At 34.0% G+C, this 20,424-nt stretch overlaps 2 protein-coding genes across 3 annotated transcripts; both read left to right on the top strand.

Annotated features, from left to right (window-relative positions):
* The first annotated feature begins 1,053 nt into the window (after positions 1-1,053).
* Positions 1,054-11,651, top strand: LOC111372683 (cycloartenol synthase-like). The gene is made up of 18 exons (XM_022995068.1): positions 1,054-1,170; positions 1,519-1,718; positions 3,812-3,997; positions 4,215-4,304; positions 4,475-4,669; positions 4,766-4,850; positions 5,394-5,560; positions 6,079-6,267; positions 6,855-6,968; positions 7,607-7,729; positions 7,839-7,961; positions 8,051-8,149; positions 8,977-9,033; positions 9,199-9,245; positions 9,873-10,016; positions 10,218-10,454; positions 10,946-11,051; positions 11,333-11,651. Exons 2-18 carry the CDS (start codon positions 1,521-1,523, stop codon positions 11,444-11,446), a joined length of 2,274 nt encoding a protein of 757 aa, XP_022850836.1. The 5' UTR covers positions 1,054-1,170; positions 1,519-1,520; the 3' UTR covers positions 11,447-11,651.
* Positions 11,652-13,920: 2,269 nt separating this feature from the next.
* On the top strand, positions 13,921-20,390 carry LOC111372682 (TORTIFOLIA1-like protein 2). Of its 2 annotated transcripts, XM_022995066.1 has the most exons (8): positions 13,921-14,188; positions 14,710-15,455; positions 15,947-16,141; positions 16,233-16,335; positions 17,247-17,893; positions 18,365-19,060; positions 19,643-19,808; positions 20,139-20,390. In XM_022995066.1, the coding sequence occupies exons 2-8, from the start codon at positions 14,820-14,822 to the stop codon at positions 20,153-20,155; spliced, it is 2,460 nt and encodes an 819-aa protein (XP_022850834.1). In that variant the 5' UTR covers positions 13,921-14,188; positions 14,710-14,819; the 3' UTR covers positions 20,156-20,390. The 2 variants fall into 2 exon arrangements, with proteins under 2 accessions (XP_022850834.1, XP_022850833.1); XM_022995065.1 differs by lacking the exon at positions 20,139-20,390 and having other exon boundaries at positions 19,643-19,976.
* The last annotated feature ends 34 nt before the right edge of the window (positions 20,391-20,424 follow it).

Here is a 20,424-nt window from a genome sequence, read left to right as displayed (position 1 = left end):
TTTTGTACTTCAGGAATGAGTTCAATATCGTTATACAAATCAGTTAAGCAGAGTGCATTTGATGCTGAAACGATATCGAAGTTATTTTATGTTTCATGAACGATTTCAATGTCGTTATGCAAATTAGTTCATTTCTATTCCACATTTTAATTAAGTTGATAAGTTATATTTTACGATTTCTTCGAATTGCAATATCTTGGTGCGGCTTATCAAAATTGACTTTTTCTCTAGTCAAATAGTTCTTATTAATTACAAGCTTTAAAATGAGTACAATATCGATATACTGCATCGCTTTTTATTAAAATCTAATTATTGGATTCTAAATAAGATATAAATTTAAAAAATATTTTTTGGTCCATTTTTTTCCAAAATATAACGGTAAAATTTATTTTTAAAAATTACATGTGTTATAATATGTGTCTAATGAATAAATGACTCAGTAATTATTTTCGATTAGTTGCTAAGTTATGGACAATATTAAAACTTTGGGTGCACTGAAAATCAATTACGAAAAAGAGATGACCTTAAACTTAAAAAGAAGAGTTCAATTTTTAAGGAGAACATGATTTTGAAGAGGAAATTTTTTTGAATTTAAAGAAAGAGAATGTTGTGTGTGTTAGAACATGAATGCATAGTTATTAGAGCCAACCTGATGATCGACTCAAAAAAACCAATAGGTTAATGGTTTAACTGGTGGGTTATTGTTAAATTTTAATTTTAATTAAATTTTATTTTTGAAGTGAAAACAAAATAATTTTTTAAAATGTAATATATATATATTTTGCTCATAAAAAAACAAATGACCATCACTTGCCATAATGGTCGTGGAGGTAAAAATATTTTCATGCAATCCAAAGTTTAAGTCACGGCTCCAAAAAATTTAAAAAATAACTTCAATCTCTTATTCATTTTTATTTTACAAGTTAAGGGTAAAAAAAGTATTTTAACACTTTTAAATAATTAAAACTTCTTTTATTTTTATAAATTTGGTCAAAAGTCAATTAAACAAAACGTACATTAGTAGTGGCCACCCCCAACTCATTTTCCCTATTTATTATATTATTTGTTTTAAAGAATACGTTTTTCTTCTCCTCTGCAAGCTTCTCTCCCTTAACACATTTATTCCAGAAGTTTTTCCTGCTAGAAATTCAGCGTCATCCAAGTTTTCAGGTGCTGACCATGCACATAGATTTGTGAAAGTACACACAAAAAAGCAATTTTTACTCAATTCAGAAGGTTTACTGAAGCAGTGTATTTCTAGTGTTTTTGATTTGATTCAGTATTCCGTTTTACATACTGTATAGCGTATACGATCTGTTTTTGTTATTCGAATCATAATTTTTAAGTTTAATTTCTTCAACATCGCTCAAGAAAATGTTAAAATGGCTTATTGGTTAAAACGTCGAGAAAAATGACAAATTCTCTCTCCAGACACGAAGATATGCAGTAATCATTATTCATTTCTATTTTCAATGAGTTAGCGGACTGATTTGTTGATGAGGATTTTACTGCATACAGAAATGTGGAAGCTGAAAATTGCTGAGGGAGGGAACCCATGGCTGCGCAGTTTGAACGGTCATGTCGGTAGGCAAATCTGGGAGTTTGATCCGAACGCCGGGTCTCCCGAAGATCTGTCTGAGATCGAGAAGTTTCGCGAGCAATTCCGCAACCAGCGATTCGAGAAAAAGCACTCCTCTGATCTTCTCATGAGATTTCAAGTTCAGTGAGGCCCTTAGTTAGTTTCATTTTTTCATCTTTATTCTTTTAATGCCAGTCGTCAATACCTTTCTATATTTTTATTCTGTACTTTGTTTAATTTTTGTGTTCAGTTATTTTTTACTAATTGGTTATTAGTAGTTGCATTTTGTTACTAGTGGGGGGTTATGGAGCAGTTAATGCTCCTTTCTTTTAGGTTAAATTATCTCGTGTTTGAACTCTAGACCTTCAATGAGAAGGGACATGAATGAATTATTCGTACCTCTTGGTTTGGAGGTCAATGATTCCTAGGAAAAAACCAATGCTATTGGGAGGTCTAGATTTCCCTGAATAAATCTACCCTTCTCTTCTCTTCTCATTATTTTGTTTGATTTCCCAATACGAATAATTTCCGTTCATAACAAAACCTTACTGAGCTTGTACAATTTATCGTGTATGCAGTGTTCGTATTTATTTTCATATTCTGTTATTGTTTCTCAGATGTAATTAGTGGGTACTTAACTTGTAATAAACTTGATCCTCCAACACGCCCATAGTACATTATAAGGATTAACAAAGAAATAAAGTGATTGGAAATTGTTTTATTGCTTATAATCACAATGCCAAGCTTATATGATAACATATTCGTATGTGCATGTATATTCAAGTAATTGTCAGAGTTTAGCAAAAGTTATGGTAAATTGGTAATTAGTTCTATTAGTATCTCCTTGCAATAGTTATTTACTCAAACGAGTGGGAGTTTGATGAATTTGCATATGGGCTTGAGGTATACCAAATTGATGAAAAAGATTATTCAAAATATGTCTGTTGTTGTATCTTATTGCTATTACATTGTTTTAGCTGATAAGACTATGAGCATGATAGTCATAAGTTGGAATTTTGGAGAAACATTTTGGGTTTTGGAATATAAGAGTTTTAAGTTAAATAAAATTAGGATAGAATGAATAGAGTGTTCCTACAGACAAAAATTAGGATAGAATGAATAGAGTGTTCCTACAGACAAAACAGGGATAAGGAAATGGTGGTTTAATCGCTATAGATGATCATTTTATCTTAAGCAAAAAATAAAAGTATTTAAGTTCGGCTATGAAGAAGGAAAGTGGATTTTAAGATGATGAAATGCATGTGGTTAGAGTGAGTTGGACGAGAAGATATCTTTGAAGTTAAATTTTAAGTTCTATAGAACAGTATTAGACCAATTATGCTTTATAGTACTCCGTGTTGGATAAAATGTCTACAAAATGAATGAAGCGGAAGTGTCAAATGAGTGTGTTAAAGATGGTTTGTCACTGTATTAGAATAAGAGAAATAGACCTAAAGCTCTCCCTGAAAATGCCAGTGCGGTTCGAGTAAAACAGAAAAAGATGAGGGAGGGAGGGTTAGAACAAAACTAACGTGATATGATGTGTTTGCTGTTTTGATTATATTAGTTTTCAGTAGATGTAGTGATAAACTGCACAAAGTAGTGGAAAAGGGATTCATATGGTCAACTCTTAGTTTACTGGTAATAAGATGTCATTTGTTATTATTGTTGGGAAATCTTTTGATCTCTTTGCTTCCTTGAGTCATCTTTTTCTTATTAAAATGGGGGTTTTGGCAGTAGAGATGGACGGATTTTGTGGAGATTCACTATGATGGCGATCTTTGAGCTATTTGAATATAGAGAAATTCTAGAACGTTCCAGGATTTTTTTTTCTCCTTTGTTTGGTTTGTGGTATATGCTAGTCTTGTTTTCTTGTTTAAGGGCGGCAACGGCAGCCAGTTCTTTTCGTGGTCTAACCATAATAAGTGCTTAATAACATGGAATGAAATATTTTTGTTTGGTTTTTGTACTTCTGATCCAGTTCTTTACATGTTTTTGAGGAGTACATTCTGTATCTTTATTACATTTCCTCTTACCAATTAACTCATTTTTCGTGAAAAAGTAGCAAAGTTCAGCACATATTTTTCCTCGGGCAGGTGGTTCAATGTAATTTCACTACACCTTTATGCTGAAAGTGGTGAATTGAACAGTCATGTTTACTTTCTTATTATGGAAAGTGTGCCTATATAGTTTTTTCTTAACATATTTCATCTTCATTTTCTTGGATTGTAGTTTTCAAAGGAGAATCAAAACTCCTCAGTGTTGCCCCAAGTTAAGGTAAAGGAGATAGAAGATATTACTGAAGTTAAAGTAGTAAACACATTGAGGAGAGCCATCAGTTTCCACTCAACAATACAGGCTCATGATGGTCACTGGCCTGGAGATTATGGGGGTCCCATGTTTCTAATGCCTGGCTTGGTAAGTGTTGATTTTTCCCTCGCACTGTTTCTTAAAATCTAAGTGGATATCTACTCGTTGGATGCCCAAGATCTAGATTTTTCTAGTGATATTGCATTCTTTTTCTCATTTGTTTCAGTAAAATTGTCACAAGTGAAGCAATTCTTATACAACTTCAAGTAGGATGTATACATACTAGTTTATGAATTTTCTTGTTCTTTCCAATTTGATGGAACAGGTCATTACCTTGTATGTTACTGGGGCATTAAATGCTATTTTGTCAAAGGAGCACAAGCGTGAGATGTGCCGGTATCTGTACAATCATCAGGTGAGGGTAGTGTATTTTTAGCAGGCAAATCTGCAATGCGTGTTTTCATAAAATGGGCATACATGTTATCTGGATTTTCAACATTTATTCCTGATATCATTTAAATTTCTTCTTTTGTGCTGTTGGGAAGCAGCACGAATAAATTTCTAATTAAACCCTGTAAACTGCAGAACAGTGACGGTGGGTGGGGTTTACACATTGAGGGCCCAAGCACCATGTTCGGTTCTGTGTTGAATTATGTTACCCTGAGGTTGCTTGGTGAAGAAGCGAATGATGGAGATGGTGCAATGGAGAAAGGACAGAAGTGGATTCTGGATCATGGTGGTGCCACTGCAATTACTTCCTGGGGGAAAATGTGGCTCTCGGTTGAAACTCATCCTTTACTTCGCTGTTTTTGTGATTTCCATTTTCACTACATATATTTCCCATTTGTTAATATTCTTTCATGTTGATGGTATTAGGTACTTGGTGTATTTGAATGGTCTGGAAACAATCCTCTGCCACCTGAGATATGGCTTATTCCTTACATTGTTCCAATCCATCCAGGTAATTGCATAGAGATGCTTTGCTTCTGCCCATCTTTTTTTCCCTAATTAAGTGATGATAAAGTCACGGATTTGTATCTAATCTGGACCGACTTCTATATGACCTGTGCCAACTGTTTTTCTACTTTAATGGCAAAGTTATGCTTTTGTATGAAGTTTTTTGTTTTCTTCTTGACAGTTACCTTGGCATACTACTATTGGTATTTTCTGTCTTGTAATGTCTCATTATGATATGCTGATATGACTAGACACATAATTGTGTGTGGAACTTGGGATTTTCAAAAGGAGAAATGAAAAGGTATCTTTGAAGCATCAATTTTATCAGCAATCACCCAATGCATCAGATTTAACCTTTTTAGCAGTGCACAACTTTTCTGATTAGTGTAATCATTACACTTTGCCCTTTATTGAAATCCTTTTTCACTCTGGAGCATTATTAACACTTCCATCATTTTCATGTTTGGTGCATAGTGCTTCGGCGAGGATGAATCAAATGGTTCCCAAATGTTGTTTCCTCTAATAAAGTTTTTCCTTGATATTGCAGGAAGGATGTGGTGTCACTGTCGAATGGTTTATCTGCCCATGTCTTACTTGTATGGGAAGAGGTTTGTGGGGCCAATTACACCAATAGTTCTGTCGTTGAGAAAGGAGCTATATACAATTCCATACCATGAAATAGACTGGAATGTAGCACGGAGCCAATGTGCAAAGGTTGGTCAGATCTATTTATTAGTTCCTAACATAGGTAATGATCTCAAGTGTGTTAATGTTGTCAATTGGCATTTATCCCCCCTCCATCACCACCACGCAAAAAGGAAAAAGGATTGTACAACTGGTAGTGATATTGATTGATTTCACGTTCAACCAACATAGTGTCATACACAGTTCATGCAAATTGTACACATGCTGGTTTTCATCCTTTGTCAGTTGCAATTCTTTATTTGTTGGCATGTTCTTAGGACACTCTATCCAATCCTTGGAAGAAAAGTCAAGAAAAGAGTACGATAGAATGTTCCCACCACCTCAAGCAGTGGCATCCCACTTCATGAATAGAATGTGCCTACACCTTTTGTTTGAAATGAATAATTTAAACTCTTCTAGTATCAGTATTCATCATTTGTCAATTGTCCGCAAAGGTAATGATTCGTAAAGTAAATGCTAACTGTTTCCACTCCAATGGTATTGTTCCTTTTTTACTGACGTTCTTTCATTTTGTGATGTCACTGCAGGAAGATCTATACTATCCACATCCTCTTATACAGGATATTCTGTGGGCATCTCTTGATAAGCTTTTGGAACCTATTTTAATGCGTTGGCCTGGGAAAAAGTTAAGGGAGAAGGCTCTTCATACTGTAATAGAGCACATACATTATGAAGATGAAAATACCCGCTATATATGCATAGGCCCTGTAAACAAGGTCTGCTTGCAGAGTTTCCAACTTATTATTGTATGGATGTGTTAAAGTTTCTGTTTACTTAGTGAAAAATTGGGAATATTGATGATATTGGAACTGAATTTGATGAAAAAGGTTTTGAATGACATCCTTTCTCATTAGGATGTTTCAAAATAATGTAATTTAAATAGAAAATCAACAGCTATTTACACTCGATGGACCTACACTTATTTCTTTCACGTTTCCTCCTATTCTACCTATTTCTCTCCCTAATTCTAATTGGGACCTGTATGGGTACAAGAGGAAAAATATTAAGTCTACCTTCTGTAAAATCTGATCCATTCAAAATAAGCCATTCCGATTGCACAAGATGGAGTATTTATTTGATTCTCAGTCTCCACTGATTTATGCAACGTTCTAGATGGTTATTTTTCATTTAACCTTTCCTCTTTCAACTTTTATGACATATATGTTTAAAAGTCTGTATGCCATATCTTTCATTGTGTTTTTCCTGTGGTTTCAATATAAAGGAGGTTGCAATTGGTAATATATTTCATCTTTTTTTATTTCCCCTCCCAAAAAAAATAAAAAAATGAAACTGAACTGATCAGGTGTTAAACATGCTTTGCTGTTGGGTGGAAGATCCAAATTCTGAAGCATTTAAGTTGCATCTCCCAAGAGTCTATGACTACCTGTGGCTCGCTGAAGATGGCATGAAAATGCAGGTTAGAATTCTAAAACTTTAGGATCATTTAGTGTAGAATTGGTTAATTCTTCTGCTACTTTTTCAGGCAAACATTTACTGGTAAATCATTCTTTTGGCTACTTGGACATCTTTATTTTCAGATCAGAATTAATTTTTGCTCCCAGGTCATTAGGAGAAAATGTAGCTCTCACCCACTTAAATTTGAAAAATCTTCAGCTTTCTATTGAAGGTGCTCTCAAAAGGGTCAAGTTGACAACAAAGCCTATTACATCTCTGTCCTCTGATTTCTGAATTATGACATTAGTGTCATGCTACAGCATCCGAGCTTTCAAATTTGAACATATCAACATTGCTACAATCTCCTTTGTCCAGATATGTGTTCTGTTCTATGCCTATAGCACCCAATTTTTGTTGCATACCATTTGTTATTTTTCAAGATTTCCCAGATTTACTTTGATTTTGATTTTGTATCCTAATAAAACTCTGCATGAGTAGTACTCGAATAGTATTTAGATACATAATTGTTAATCTGTGTCATTCTTTACATGATAATTACACTCTCACGGTGGTTTGCCTTTTCATTTGTATCATGATTCTGTTTCTACTCAATGGTCTAAGGCAGATATAAGACCACTTGGGAAATATATTGTATTGCAGGGCTATAATGGAAGTCAATTATGGGACACTGCCTTCACTGTTCAAGCTATCCTTTCAACAAAGCTTGGGGAAGAATTTGGTCCAACTCTAAGAAAAGCACATACTTACATAAAAAATTCACAGGTAAAATTCTTCTTTCCTTAATATCATTCATGGCATTTATTCTTCTATTCTCAGTTTTTCTAAACTTCCATGTTAATTGGTTTACAATTTCCTTTTTGTTGAGTAAAAGGTGTTAGAGGATTGCCCAGGCGATATTAGTTCATGGTATCGTCACATTTCGAAAGGTGCTTGGCCCTTTTCAACCGCAGACCATGGATGGCCCATTTCAGATTGCACAGCTGAGGGTTTGAAAGTATTAATAAGTTCAACATGAAGGAACACATACACACAGATTCGATACTTCATAATCTCTTCTTTCTAATAACCTAGTCTTTTCTTTAGGCGGTTCTCTTATTATCAAAGTTACCAACAGCAATTGTTGGTGAACCACTGGATGCCAGGCGATTGTACGATGCTGTTAATGTCATCCTTTCATTACAGGTATTGAAGCTTTTAATTTGATTAGTTTGGTTGTAATACATTACATTGTGATGTTTCCACCTATGTTAAATAGTTCTGTTGTTTTCGGAAAGGGATAATTTTACAGAATTGGAAGTAAATTTACTACCATTAGAATTTAGATGGTTATCTCTTAACTTCCTGGATTTTGTTGCTGTAGCATAGTTTGAATGCTTAATTTTGAAATTTAGCAGAAAATGATAGGTGAGTTGAGAGTCTTGAGACGTGTTAGATTGAAAGAATAACTGGATATTGGACAAAGATGGCTCCATTTCATGGATTTCATTGATAATAATGCTTTGGAAGAATTTTAAGTCGAGGACAATTCAAAAATAAGCATCTTACAGGACATTTCAATAAAAATAAAATTGATTAAAGACGAGAAAATCTTGCGATAGTACTGGGCTTACTGGCCAAGCAATGAAGAAACTGGATATGTTAACATTTTTTTTTTTTATCTGTCCTGGAGTTCTAAAATGTGGTTCACGTGATGTTTTTCTTGCTATATTTAAAATGAAGTTGAAAATTACTGAATATTCCTGACCTGAGAATCCCAAATATATTTTACAAAATCAGAATTTAAAAAAAATAAAATTTAAAGATAATCCTTAAAGTAAGAGCTAAGATAAAATTTTAAATGGAGATGATTTCCTCAGGATCATATTAAAATTTAAACATTTTCTTCTTTAATGATCTCTTTATGGGCTGTATCAGTTGTATTTTTCTGCATTTATGGATATTTACGCGTCAGAGAATGCACATACATTTTTGCGAATCTTTGAGGAAACCTTTTCCTGGCATACTTGCAGAACGATGGAGGTGGCTTTGCGACTTATGAACTTACAAGATCCTATAGTTGGATGGAGGTAATATGATTAAATGTGTATCTTACTATGAAGAGGATATCCAAGCAGCCAATAGTATCACTTCTATGTGCACAGACTTGATTGTCTTCCATGCCTTTTCACGTCTGTGGATTCTACTATAAGCTTTTAATCTGATGCTTATGAAGATCATTTCCCTTTGTGCAGCTAATCAACCCGGCTGAAACTTTTGGCGATATTGTCATTGATTATCCGTAAGATATCTGCTCGACTGCTGCTTTGTATTAATTTTTTACTTCTACAATGGGATTTACATTTTAGCCAGTTTTTTTATTTTTTTATTATTATTTTTTTTTCTTAGCAAAAGCATTTAGAACTGTTATTGACATTATACTAGAGCTGGTCCTCAGGAGGATGTGTAAGTGGACTTGGGTTATGGGTGTATGCATATTTGTCCAACCTCAAAAACTGGGATACATGGACACGACTTCATCTTAATATTTCTTAATCTTTGTCTTTATTATATCTGACAGTGATCTTCAAGTTAAATAAAACTGGTTCAAATGGGCATGCCATGCTATTTAAAAAAGTTCTAGAATAAATCAACATTTTTATATGTTTTTCTAGTTAGATGATGCAAAAATATCGTACGTTCCACACATTGCTGATACTTCAATGCATTGAGAATAAGTAACTTAGTGGGAGGTCTCTGACTTGAACCATGAGAGCTTTGTAGACATCAAAAGCAGTCCCTGACAAGGATGGAATTATGTCATATGTACCGCCAATTCCTTTGTAGAGTCGAATCATATAATGTTTGGTCATAGATGCTGCATTCATCGGATTTTTCGATTATAATACAAAGTACAATGGCTATGTAGCTATGTTGAATGTACCTCGGCTTCTATTCAAGCATTGGCAGCATTTAAGAACTTATACCCCTGGCACCGAAGAGAAGAAGTGGAATGTTGTATTGAAAAAGCTGCTAAATTCATCGAAAAGATACAAGCGAAGGATGGTTCTTGGTAAGTTTTATTGCTCTCTTTCTCACCCCTTCTCGTATTTGGAGGGATGTGAAACTTTCTAATATATAATTTTCTGTACCAATATATCTTTTCCGTTTCCCCAGCCTTGTTTGCTCAATAGTTATAATTATTCATGTGGTTCCAAACATTATCTTTCGTTCATAATTAATATGCACTTAAATGTTAAAAATTTCTTCACAGGTATGGCTCTTGGGGTGTTTGCTTTACTTATGGGACATGGTTTGGGATATTAGGTCTGCTTGCTGCTGGACGAAACTTCAACAATTGCTCTAGCATCAGTAAAGCTTGTGATTTTCTATTGTCTAAACAGCTACCTTCTGGTGGTTGGGGAGAGAGCTATCTTTCATGTCAGAACAAGGTTGATGATGTTATCTATAATAATATTTTTTTTTTTTTTTTTTTTTTTTGGTTTGTTTTGTTTTGGTTTTCTTTTTTTTTTTTTTTTTGGGGGGGGGGGTGATGGGTGTAAGGATGGACTGATTTGCTTAGTTTTTTCTGCTTACCAAAGTCAAAGAGCAATATAAGAAAAAACAATGTCGACAGTTGCATTTACAGTGATTCTCAGGATGTCGAATATAATTCAATTATGAAGGGTCTTGTAACTTGTAAAAAAGTTGACAAAAGAAGTGTTAGGACTCGTAGAAGTCTGTTTTTTAATATATTTTTTTGCCTGCACATCTTCTCCGTGATGACATTTTGTTTCTTGCACTTCATCTTTTTGGTATTTGTTTAATTGCTACAATTTTCGTGATGAACCATATGACGTGGTATGTGGAATTAGTTTTATTATCCTGGATCAGCATGATTCTATGTCAAATTATTAGTGGGATCGGCATTTCACTGCCTTTGCATTGTCCTTCTCGTATGTCAAGATTGTCTTAAATATCGCGCACACATTAATTTCCTCAATTCATCTTTACCCCTCTGCAGGCAGAGAGAGATCCTGCACCATTACACCGAGCAGCAAAACTCCTAATAAATTCTCAGTGTGAAAATGGTGATTTTCCACAAGAGGTATTTTCTGTGGACTTGCCGCCTAAGTTATTACTGAGCTGAAAATAAGAACTTATCACACGCAATGAGTTATGCAGTCGAAAGTTACTTTTCAAAATGCTCGTCGCATAATAGGTTATAAGAGGGTTTTGGTGTTAGCATCAGTTGATTGTTCCCATAGTGTCGAGCTTTTTTGGATATGATAAATGTCTTACTATGATGATGTATCTTTCTTAAATAATAGTTCAACTATTGACTTTTTCTCATAACTTTTTCCGTTTCTTTTGACTTCTTGTTTCCAGGAAATTATGGGAGTCTTCAATAAGAATTGCATGATCACTTATGCCGCTTACAGGAATGTATTTCCAATTTGGGCTTTAGGAGAATATCGTAATCGGGTTCTCAAAACTCCATGAATAAGAATTGCTGATGAACCGTGAAGTCAGTTTTCAATTTCTTAATTATCCTTTCCAGTTTCAGAATCAATCACTTTTTCCTTTCAGTTGTAAGATTGACAGTGTCAAGATTTTGATTTTTCACTACTTTTTTAACATGTTTTCATTGCTCATGTTACTTTTGTTCTAATATATATATATATATATGCCCTTTTTGATTTTATAATGATAATGTCAATTTCTGAGTGAGTTTGCATCAACTTGCTTATGACAGCGTTGTAATTGATCCTAATGTTGAAACCATTGTTTTAAAACCACATGGGCCCCGAAGGGTCGACTCGGTTTGTCCAACTTCAATTTTTCCAAGACTAAAGTATAAATTTCCAGTGGCCACCATATTAATGCTCCTATATATTCTATTAAATTGCCTATCATATGTGGTTGGGACGTGACAAATGGAGCCGATCTGAGAGAGAGAGAGAGACTTGTAAGTTGAAGCATTTCATGGTTCCCATCCCCGAATTTCTTAACAAATTTTTGTATGAAGAAATAGATTCTTTAAAAAGAGTTGCTAAAAATGATACAAACCCCCTCCCCCTCCACCCCGACCCTTTCAATGTTATTGAGTAAAATGTCATTACTTTTTATATTTTGACATTTTCATTCTTATATTCATCTTTTATTGCGAAAAATGTCATTTTCATTCAATTTCTTAATTAAAAAAAATGTAAAATGACAAATATGTCCATCTATTTAAATAAAACAAAAGAAAGAAAAGAAAAATTAAAGAACCAAATTGTAATTATACTTCCTAACTTTTTTAAAAATTAAAAATGAGTCCAAATAAATTATTAAAGGAATAATTGGCACAAAAACATTTCTACTTCTCAATATTATCGTGCAAAATGGCCTTCATTTCATTTTATGGCATTTTCACATTTCATTGTGAAAATCATCATTTTCATCCATTTTTTCAATTAAAGGCTGTAAAGTGATGAATATAACCTCCTATTTAAATAAAATAAAAAATAAAAATAAAGAACAAATTGCATCTATACTCCCAAATTTTTCAAAACATTATACATAACTCTTAAATAAATAATTTAAAACAATTTTTTTTTTAAAAAGTACTTTCTTTTTTTAATTATTTATTTGGAATATACATACATACATACATATATATGAAAATTTTGGAGTATAATTACAATTTTTTTCTTTATTTTATTTTATTAAAATAGAAGGATATATTGGTCATTTTACAATTTTTAAATGAAAAAAATGGATGAAAATGATTATTTTTGTAATCTAATGTGAAAAAAAGGATGACATGTCAAAAAATGAAAGGTAAAGACATTTTGTGCTAATTATCCTTTTTTATAATTTATTTGGACACATTTGCCTTTTTATAAAAGTTTGGGAATATAATTGCAATTTGTTCTTTAAATTTTTTTTCCTTTCTTCTTTTATTTAAATTGGATGGTATATTTGTCATTTTACATTTTTTAATTGAGAAATTAGATGAAAATAACATTTTTCGCAATGAAATGGAAAAATATCTTTTGGAAAATTATTCAAATACATTAAAAAATATTTTCTTAATCTCAGACACAATTTTGGACTCTTTAAAAACTCTAAACATTCAAATTGGACATAATCTTTCACTTTTCCGAAACTATATAATCTATGTAAACAAATGGATTAGGTTGTCAAAAATAATCATTTTCTTTACAGTTTTATCTTATTCTAATAAGAAAGAGTTTTTACTTTGGTTTGATAGAACGTGGATCTTCAAAACTCGATTTCGTAAATTTAAATTTGACGGAGCATGATTTTTTCTTCATAGATCAAAAGGCCCATTTGATTCCCATTTTTTTTTTGAAATACTTTTTCTCTCACTTCTTTTCAATTACACATTCTTCATGAAAATAATATTACACGTAAATAAAAAAATTTTCATCCACACATTCTCCTTCACTCTACCATTCTAAAATTCATTTTTTTCTTAAAAATAGGGGTCAAACGCCTTTCAAATTAAATAGGGCCGCATTTGGGAGTGATTTTTCACTAAAAAAAATTGATTTTTTGATTGTTATTTCATCATTTCAGTCGTAATTTTTGATTTTTTTCTCACAAGTGGCCTCCACTGTTTTCACAATGGTCAAAAAATCAATTTTTAAAATCACCGAACATGCCCTAGATTTATTCACTTGTACAATGATCAGAATTTTACCTCATGTGAATTAAAGAAAGGCGGAGGAGGTCAATCTAACGGGGCCTGATCACTTTCACCAAGAACTAGGTCGTTAATTACCTGATTTTACTATTAACCTTTTTCTTTTTCCAACATTGAAAATGTTTTGAAAATGAGATTCTCAAATATTTTTGTGATTTGCATCATAACACCAAATTTTATGCAAAGGGCTGAAGAAAGGCCCACACATGGCCACGTACCAAACGCTCCCCCTAAATTTCGAAATCCGGTCCAAACCGCCAAAACTCTCTCTCTCTCTCCTCGAACTCTGCTTCTTGACTTCTTTTCTGCACATTGAGATTCGTCTTTATATTCTATTATTATCTTCAAATTTGAACATTCAAATTAGTACCAAATGCCAATTAATTTTTGAATAAAATGGAATTTTCACTCTCTCTTTCGCCAGTTCCGAAGCAATTATTTTACTACCAATGTCTGTTTTTCGCTCCTATATTTCTTAGCCCATAGAACTCTCCCAAGAAGACCCAAAGTGCTTTGTCCTACTCTTACAAGTAACTCTCTGCTCTAGCTATATTTCTTTGGATTTTTTGGGCACTTTTTATTTTGTAAAAAGTGATTATTTTCTATTTCAGAGAATATGCCGTGCTGTTTTTGTTTGTGGAGACTACGTGTTTATTGTTTATATATTTTGCTTAAAATTTCATTCTAAGTTTTAGTGAAGGTTATTGGTTGCTTGCAAATTCTGGGCACTTCGTTATTTTTTGATTTTATTTTGTTGAGTCTTTAGAGGATTGGAGTAAAGTTGAATACTTCTTAGTATGTTTTTTTCCCCTTCCAAGTGTGTATTACTTATTTCTTTTTCATCAACCAAATGGGGCAACTTCTTTTTCTAGAGACTGAAGGATTCTCTATGCTATGTTATACCTTAATTTAAGTTGTCTACTGTAGTTTACTATTTATTATTTTCAATTTTTATAGTTTCAGTTGCTTTTATTTAGCATAAAATGGATATTTATGTTTTAGCAAGTAAACATCTGATAGAGTCTTGACATGCTGTGTTTGAATGTTGAAGGGCAGAGCCATGGCCCATGGGTTGGAAGTTTTAAAGATTAATGCCATAGTTAAAATCTCATAAAATTATGGTTTAGTGTAAAGGTGAATAAAATAAAGGCACATATAAATATGGTGAAAGGGAAAGGAAATATACGGGTGAATAATCAGCAGGTGGTCTTCGAGCTGAAAAATCGTGTGATTCTTGCACTTAACAAGCTTGCAGACAGGGACACTTACCAAATTGGGGTTGAGGAGCTTGAGGAAACCATAGAATGCTTGACCCCTGATGGGGTTGCCCCATTTCTGTCTTGCATATTAGACACTGATTCCAAGCAGAAAAGCATGGTTCGTAAAGAATGTGTTCGCCTGCTGGGCATATTTGCTAATTTTCATGAGGGTCTTATTGAAACCTATCTTGGGAGGATGGTAGCTAGCATTGTTAAGCGACTAAAGGACTCAGATTCTGTTGTGAGAGATGCATGCATAGAAACATTGGGAATCTTGGCTTCCAAGTTGAACAGCAGTGTTGGTGAAAATGATGGGGTTTTTGTTGTGCTGGCGAGGCCTCTTTTCGAATCATTGGGTGAGCAGAACAAGCAGGTGCAGTTTGGTTCAGCATTGTGTTTGTCACGGGTCATTGACAGCATCCACAATCCTCCTGCTTCAATTTTGCAGAAGATGTTGGCAAGGACTGTTAAGTTGCTTAAGAATCCTCATTTCATGGCAAAACCAGCAATCATTGAGTTGAATAGAAGTATCATTCAGGTCTGTTTCTCCCAAATGCTCATAAATTTGCTGTTCAATTGGTTTCTCCATTCTGGCATCTTTTGATGATATGTGAAGACGTCTTGTGAATAATACATTGCATCCATTAAAAGAAACGTATTCTGGTGTAGTGGCATTTGCTTAATAAGTACCAAACAGTTGTTCTAATTTAAGAATAGATGCATTGTCATGTAAGGCCTTCCAATTGTTCCTTGAGTTTTAAAAATTATTATGCCTGAGCATTTCTATTCAACACTTGGAAATTAATAATCCCATACTGGAAATAGAAGGATGGTGTAACTAATGCGTCAAAAATTTAACTTGGTCATTTAATGTATTTATGTGTGAATTTCGTCTTCTAACTCTGTCTAGCTATGCATTATTTGGATAATGCATCTTGCTATATAATGTTAGTATGCGTTTCTAACATATTACAGAGTGCCCTTACTATAAAATCAATATGAATTTAGTTTCTTCTCAAATTGTTTCAGGCTGGTGGTGCTGCAACACATAGCGCTTTATCTGCTGCAATAACTAGCATCCAGGAAGCACTCAAGAACAGTGACTGGGCAACACGCAAAGCTGCCTCTTTAGCATTAAGGGATATTGCTTCTTGTGGTGGAGCGTGCCTGGGTTCTTTTAGGTCTTCATGCATCCGTTGTTTAGAATCATGTCGTTTCGACAAGGTTAGCTGTGTCATTCAGTAATTCACTGCTCCATGAGCTACAATTTGTTGATGCTTAAGTTGGATTTTCATATTCATTTTTCTCTGAGTAGGTGAAACCGGTTAGAGACACAGCTCTGCAGGCCTTGCATCTTTGGAAAAATCTTTTAGGGTCTGCTACTCCCGAACCTTCAGAAGCTGGATCTTCTGTCAAAGGTTAGGTTTAAAGTCCCATGTTCTTTTATGTTCTAGCAACAACCAGATACAGAGTTGCTGCTGTATCTATTGCTTTTGTTACCTGATCTAATGTTAGCTTTACATTTTCTATTGGGAAAATTTTGAATGACTCCCTTCCTTTTACGTTGTTGACACTGACTTGAAATGACTAGCACACTTATCATTCTCTATGGATTTAGTGAAGTTTTCTGAGGCGAACTTCTGCAAGAACCTAATTCCTTTTAACATATACAGTTGATTATAATTAATTCATAAACCCTGGTATTTCTACAAAGAGGATTATTAGCGATGAACTTACACATTTTAATGAGGTTTTTGTATGTTTTAATGCTAAATTTTTTTGTTGATTGATGTTTACAATAAATAATTTTTTCTAATTTAAGATTTTTAATGGAAAATGATTTTTAGATTTAATTGTTGATCGACCTAGACAGTGGACCTAACACTGAAGAGGGTTTTCAACTGGTTGTTGATGACATAATACAGGCTGTCCTTGTATCATGTAGTTTTCCTTGATAAGCCAGTTTTTGTGTTTAGGACTTGAAAGTTTTTTATGATTATACCAAGCACTAATGTATCTTACTCCTGAGCAATAATGTTGAGCATCACTGATAGCGAGTACCAATGACTAGAAATTTAATATAGGCCTGTGAGTATTGAGAAATTAGGAGATTATAGTTAACTCCACGGACCTAGAAGCAAAAGGCAGAAAAGGTAAAAAGACAAAACAATATTGTCCTAGATTTCATTAAGATAAATCATTCAGTGAATTTTACGCAATTGCTCAATTTCTGTTGTTTGATGCAACCATGTGCCTATTGTCTGTTTCATCATCTTTGGTGTTACAGGCTTTGGTATATTTGTATGTAACACTCGTTCACATCATGCAGAAACTGCATATAGAGATGACTATGGTGATGTTACTAGTACTGGTGAGACGATGCTGAAGGATGTCACACTGAAGAAATTTAGTGGTGACTTGTCCAAAAGAAGGGTTCTATCTTTGAGAAATCCTCTCAGAAATCATGTTGAGAAACCTCAGAATTCTGAAACAAATGATTGGCAAATACAAATTGCAGTTCCAAAAAGTCGTACAATTTCTGTGACAGACATTCAGAACGAAGAATCTGAGGGTAGCTCGGTTACCAAGAGATGTGAAATCACCAATGCTGACACGAGGAGTAACAAAGATAATGGTTATGTAGATGACAAACAGGAATCATCTTCTGTTTCTGATCTTTTCTCCGAAAGCATCAAGTCAAAGATTGTCACAGCTCATTGTGATGTTCTTGACGATGTCAGTTTGGTGAAATCAACCGGAACTAGTAAGCGATTTGCTGCTGAAGAAGTTAGTATAGAAGAGCAAAGATATGTTGCTAACATGCGTGATCGCAGGAGCTTGGATTCCACTGTTACTGAATCAAGTTCTCACATAATGCATGGCTGTTGTTCACAAACAGAAAAAGAATTGGTGTTAATTCGGAAGCAGCTTTTAGAGATTGAAACTAAGCAGTCAAATTTGATGGATTTGTTAAAGGTAAGGTTGATTCTTCATTGTAGCTGACTTAGTAGATACCTCTACTACTACTGCAAACTGGACTTGTGATCTTTAACAACTGGCACTCCGCCTTGTTTTTCTAACCTTTTTACGAGGAGCTCTAAGTTTTCAACTGCAGAGAAAACTCCTTTTTACAAACCAGTATTTGTGTAAGATTCTTGCTACAAGAAAGTAAGCATTTGGCACATGGTATGCCTAAAATTCGAGGCAAGAGACTCAGATCTTGAGATCTGTTTACTAATATTAAATTGATTACGCCTGTTAGTTAAACCATTACTTGGCCTTCAAAGCATAAAAGAAGACAAGTTGTAGTCCTGTATTTTTGTATTCCCCATTTTTTCTATCTAACGATCAATTTAAAAAAAAAAAAAAAGGTTTACACAATTTTTTATTCATGTATTTTGATTTTCTATTATGCTAATATTAACAGTTTCTGTATTTCTATTTTAGGTGTTCTCAAACAGCATAATGGATAGCATGTCAGCAGTACAGTTGAAGGTGTCCAATCTTGAACAAGTGGTAGATAAAATGGCACATGAACTTGTTCATGGTGGAAGATATTCAGATGCATTGGCAACAAAATTTTTGAAAGGAAGCCCTAGCGTTGCCTCTCCTAGACTTTCTACATGCACTCCAAGGTCATCTGTGGATATACACAATAGACAGCCTGCATTACTTCAAACCAAAAATACAGAAGTTTGGGAGGACAAAACATGTACTAGGACCAGACCAAGCAACTTAAGCAAGCAAGGCATAGACATGTGGACTGATACCACTCCTAAGCTAAGCAGAAATTCTGTTGGGAAGGGCACACGGACAAGCTCTGGTCCAAAAATTCATGGTGACCAACCAAGAAGTGACAATGTCTTTGCTCCAATGCCAACTACTACCAGGCTAAATAAACCAGAAACCAACAATTACTCATGGAATATTGTGAAAAGTTATTTGTCTGGTGGGGATCTAGACTCGGCATATATGGAAGCTATACGTTCTTGTAATGAACTTGTTTTGTTTGAGCTTCTGGATAGAATGGGCCCTGTTCTTGAAAATCTATCAGAAAAGATTGCAAGTGACCTTTTAAGCATTTTGGCATCATACTTCTTGGAGCAAAGATTTGTGAATTCTATAATACCTTGGTTGCAGCAGGCAAGTTATTTTTGTTCATTCACATTTTTTACTTCAGAAAAAAGGAAAAGGTCCCTACTCTTTGCTTCTTTATTTCCTAGATTTAATCCAATATTAATGAAAATTTATATTCTTGTATCATATAGTTTCACTAATCCAGTATCTGTGGTGTCTAAAGATTATAAGTAGTCATTTTGAAAACTTACCTGGGAGGCTGTTATGATAATTCGTAATTCATTTAACAATATGTGGTATTTTTATTGAGCAATGTGCATAATTTTCGGTAGTCATTTACCAAACGACCTAGAAAAAGTAGATGCCTGGGGGAATTATTTGAAGGCTGTTGACCTTTTGCTTGTATCAAGCTTTTCTAAAGATTTTTTTTTTTTTTTGTTTTTTGTTTTTTTGTTTTTTTTTTAACTCAAAACCATCTGAGAGAATTTATAGAGAGAGATAACAGCAATAACAAATGTCTTTCTTTTTTGATCTTGCATTTATTTATTCATGCTTGAACCAATAACCAATGTCTTTCTTTATTCATGCTTTTATGTTAATGGTTCTGAAGATCTCTCAAGCAAACTATTACCTCTTTCCTTCCTTCAGCTGGTGGACCTGGCTACAATCCATGGTTCGAATTATGTGATGGTCTCTGCGAAAACAAGGCGAGAGTTCTTGTCTGCTATCCAGGAAGCTGTGAAAGCAAAAGTTTTTGATCCTGCAGCACGAAGATTTTATAGTGACCTTGGAAAGACATTGCGTCAAATCTGGGGTGAGATATCCTTGCATGCTTGAAATGCGGTTGATGTCTATCTTGTACTTGAATTGTATGCAGGTTGTAACATAATAATGTTTGTGTAGTGACTGCATCAATTGACTCAGAAATGAATGACGTTAGAATTCCAAATTAGTCTTATGAAGCTTCCTAAAATTTGCTTTTTCTTGAATGGCTATAAACATTGAGAAAGTGACCGATATCTATTATTCTGCAATTGATTCTTACTTGTCTGATGATAAAAGTGTTGGAATATAGAACCAACGCCTCTCATGTCAAAAAGGTGGTAAAAAAAGGTCTCATATCTCATATCTTCTGTTTCTGAAGGAAATGGGTGCACCTAGTTAGCTTAAGGGAGCACATTGTTGATATGAAGCTGGGGGTATGCTGATATTATGATGTCCATGCATGATCTCCAGTTAAGTTTATGTACAAGCCAAAAAGGAAATTCTGTCTGTTTTGTCTCTAATGTTGTCTTGCAATATGCTAAAGTGGAGTTTCAGTTGTAGTTGTAAGAAGATTGAAGGTGTAATTTGAAAGTTGAATAACCATAATTTTGCCTTCCAGTTGTTTTCCTCTTATTTTTCTTTCTCTTCATTTTCCTAGCCCTCAT

Source organism: Olea europaea, unplaced genomic scaffold, assembly GCF_002742605.1.
Source record: "Olea europaea var. sylvestris unplaced genomic scaffold, O_europaea_v1 scaffold1020, whole genome shotgun sequence".
Lineage (NCBI taxonomy): Eukaryota > Viridiplantae > Streptophyta > Magnoliopsida > Lamiales > Oleaceae > Olea > Olea europaea.
The sequence above is the reverse complement of the archived record's forward strand: the minus strand, read 5'-3'. Positions and strand labels throughout refer to the sequence as shown.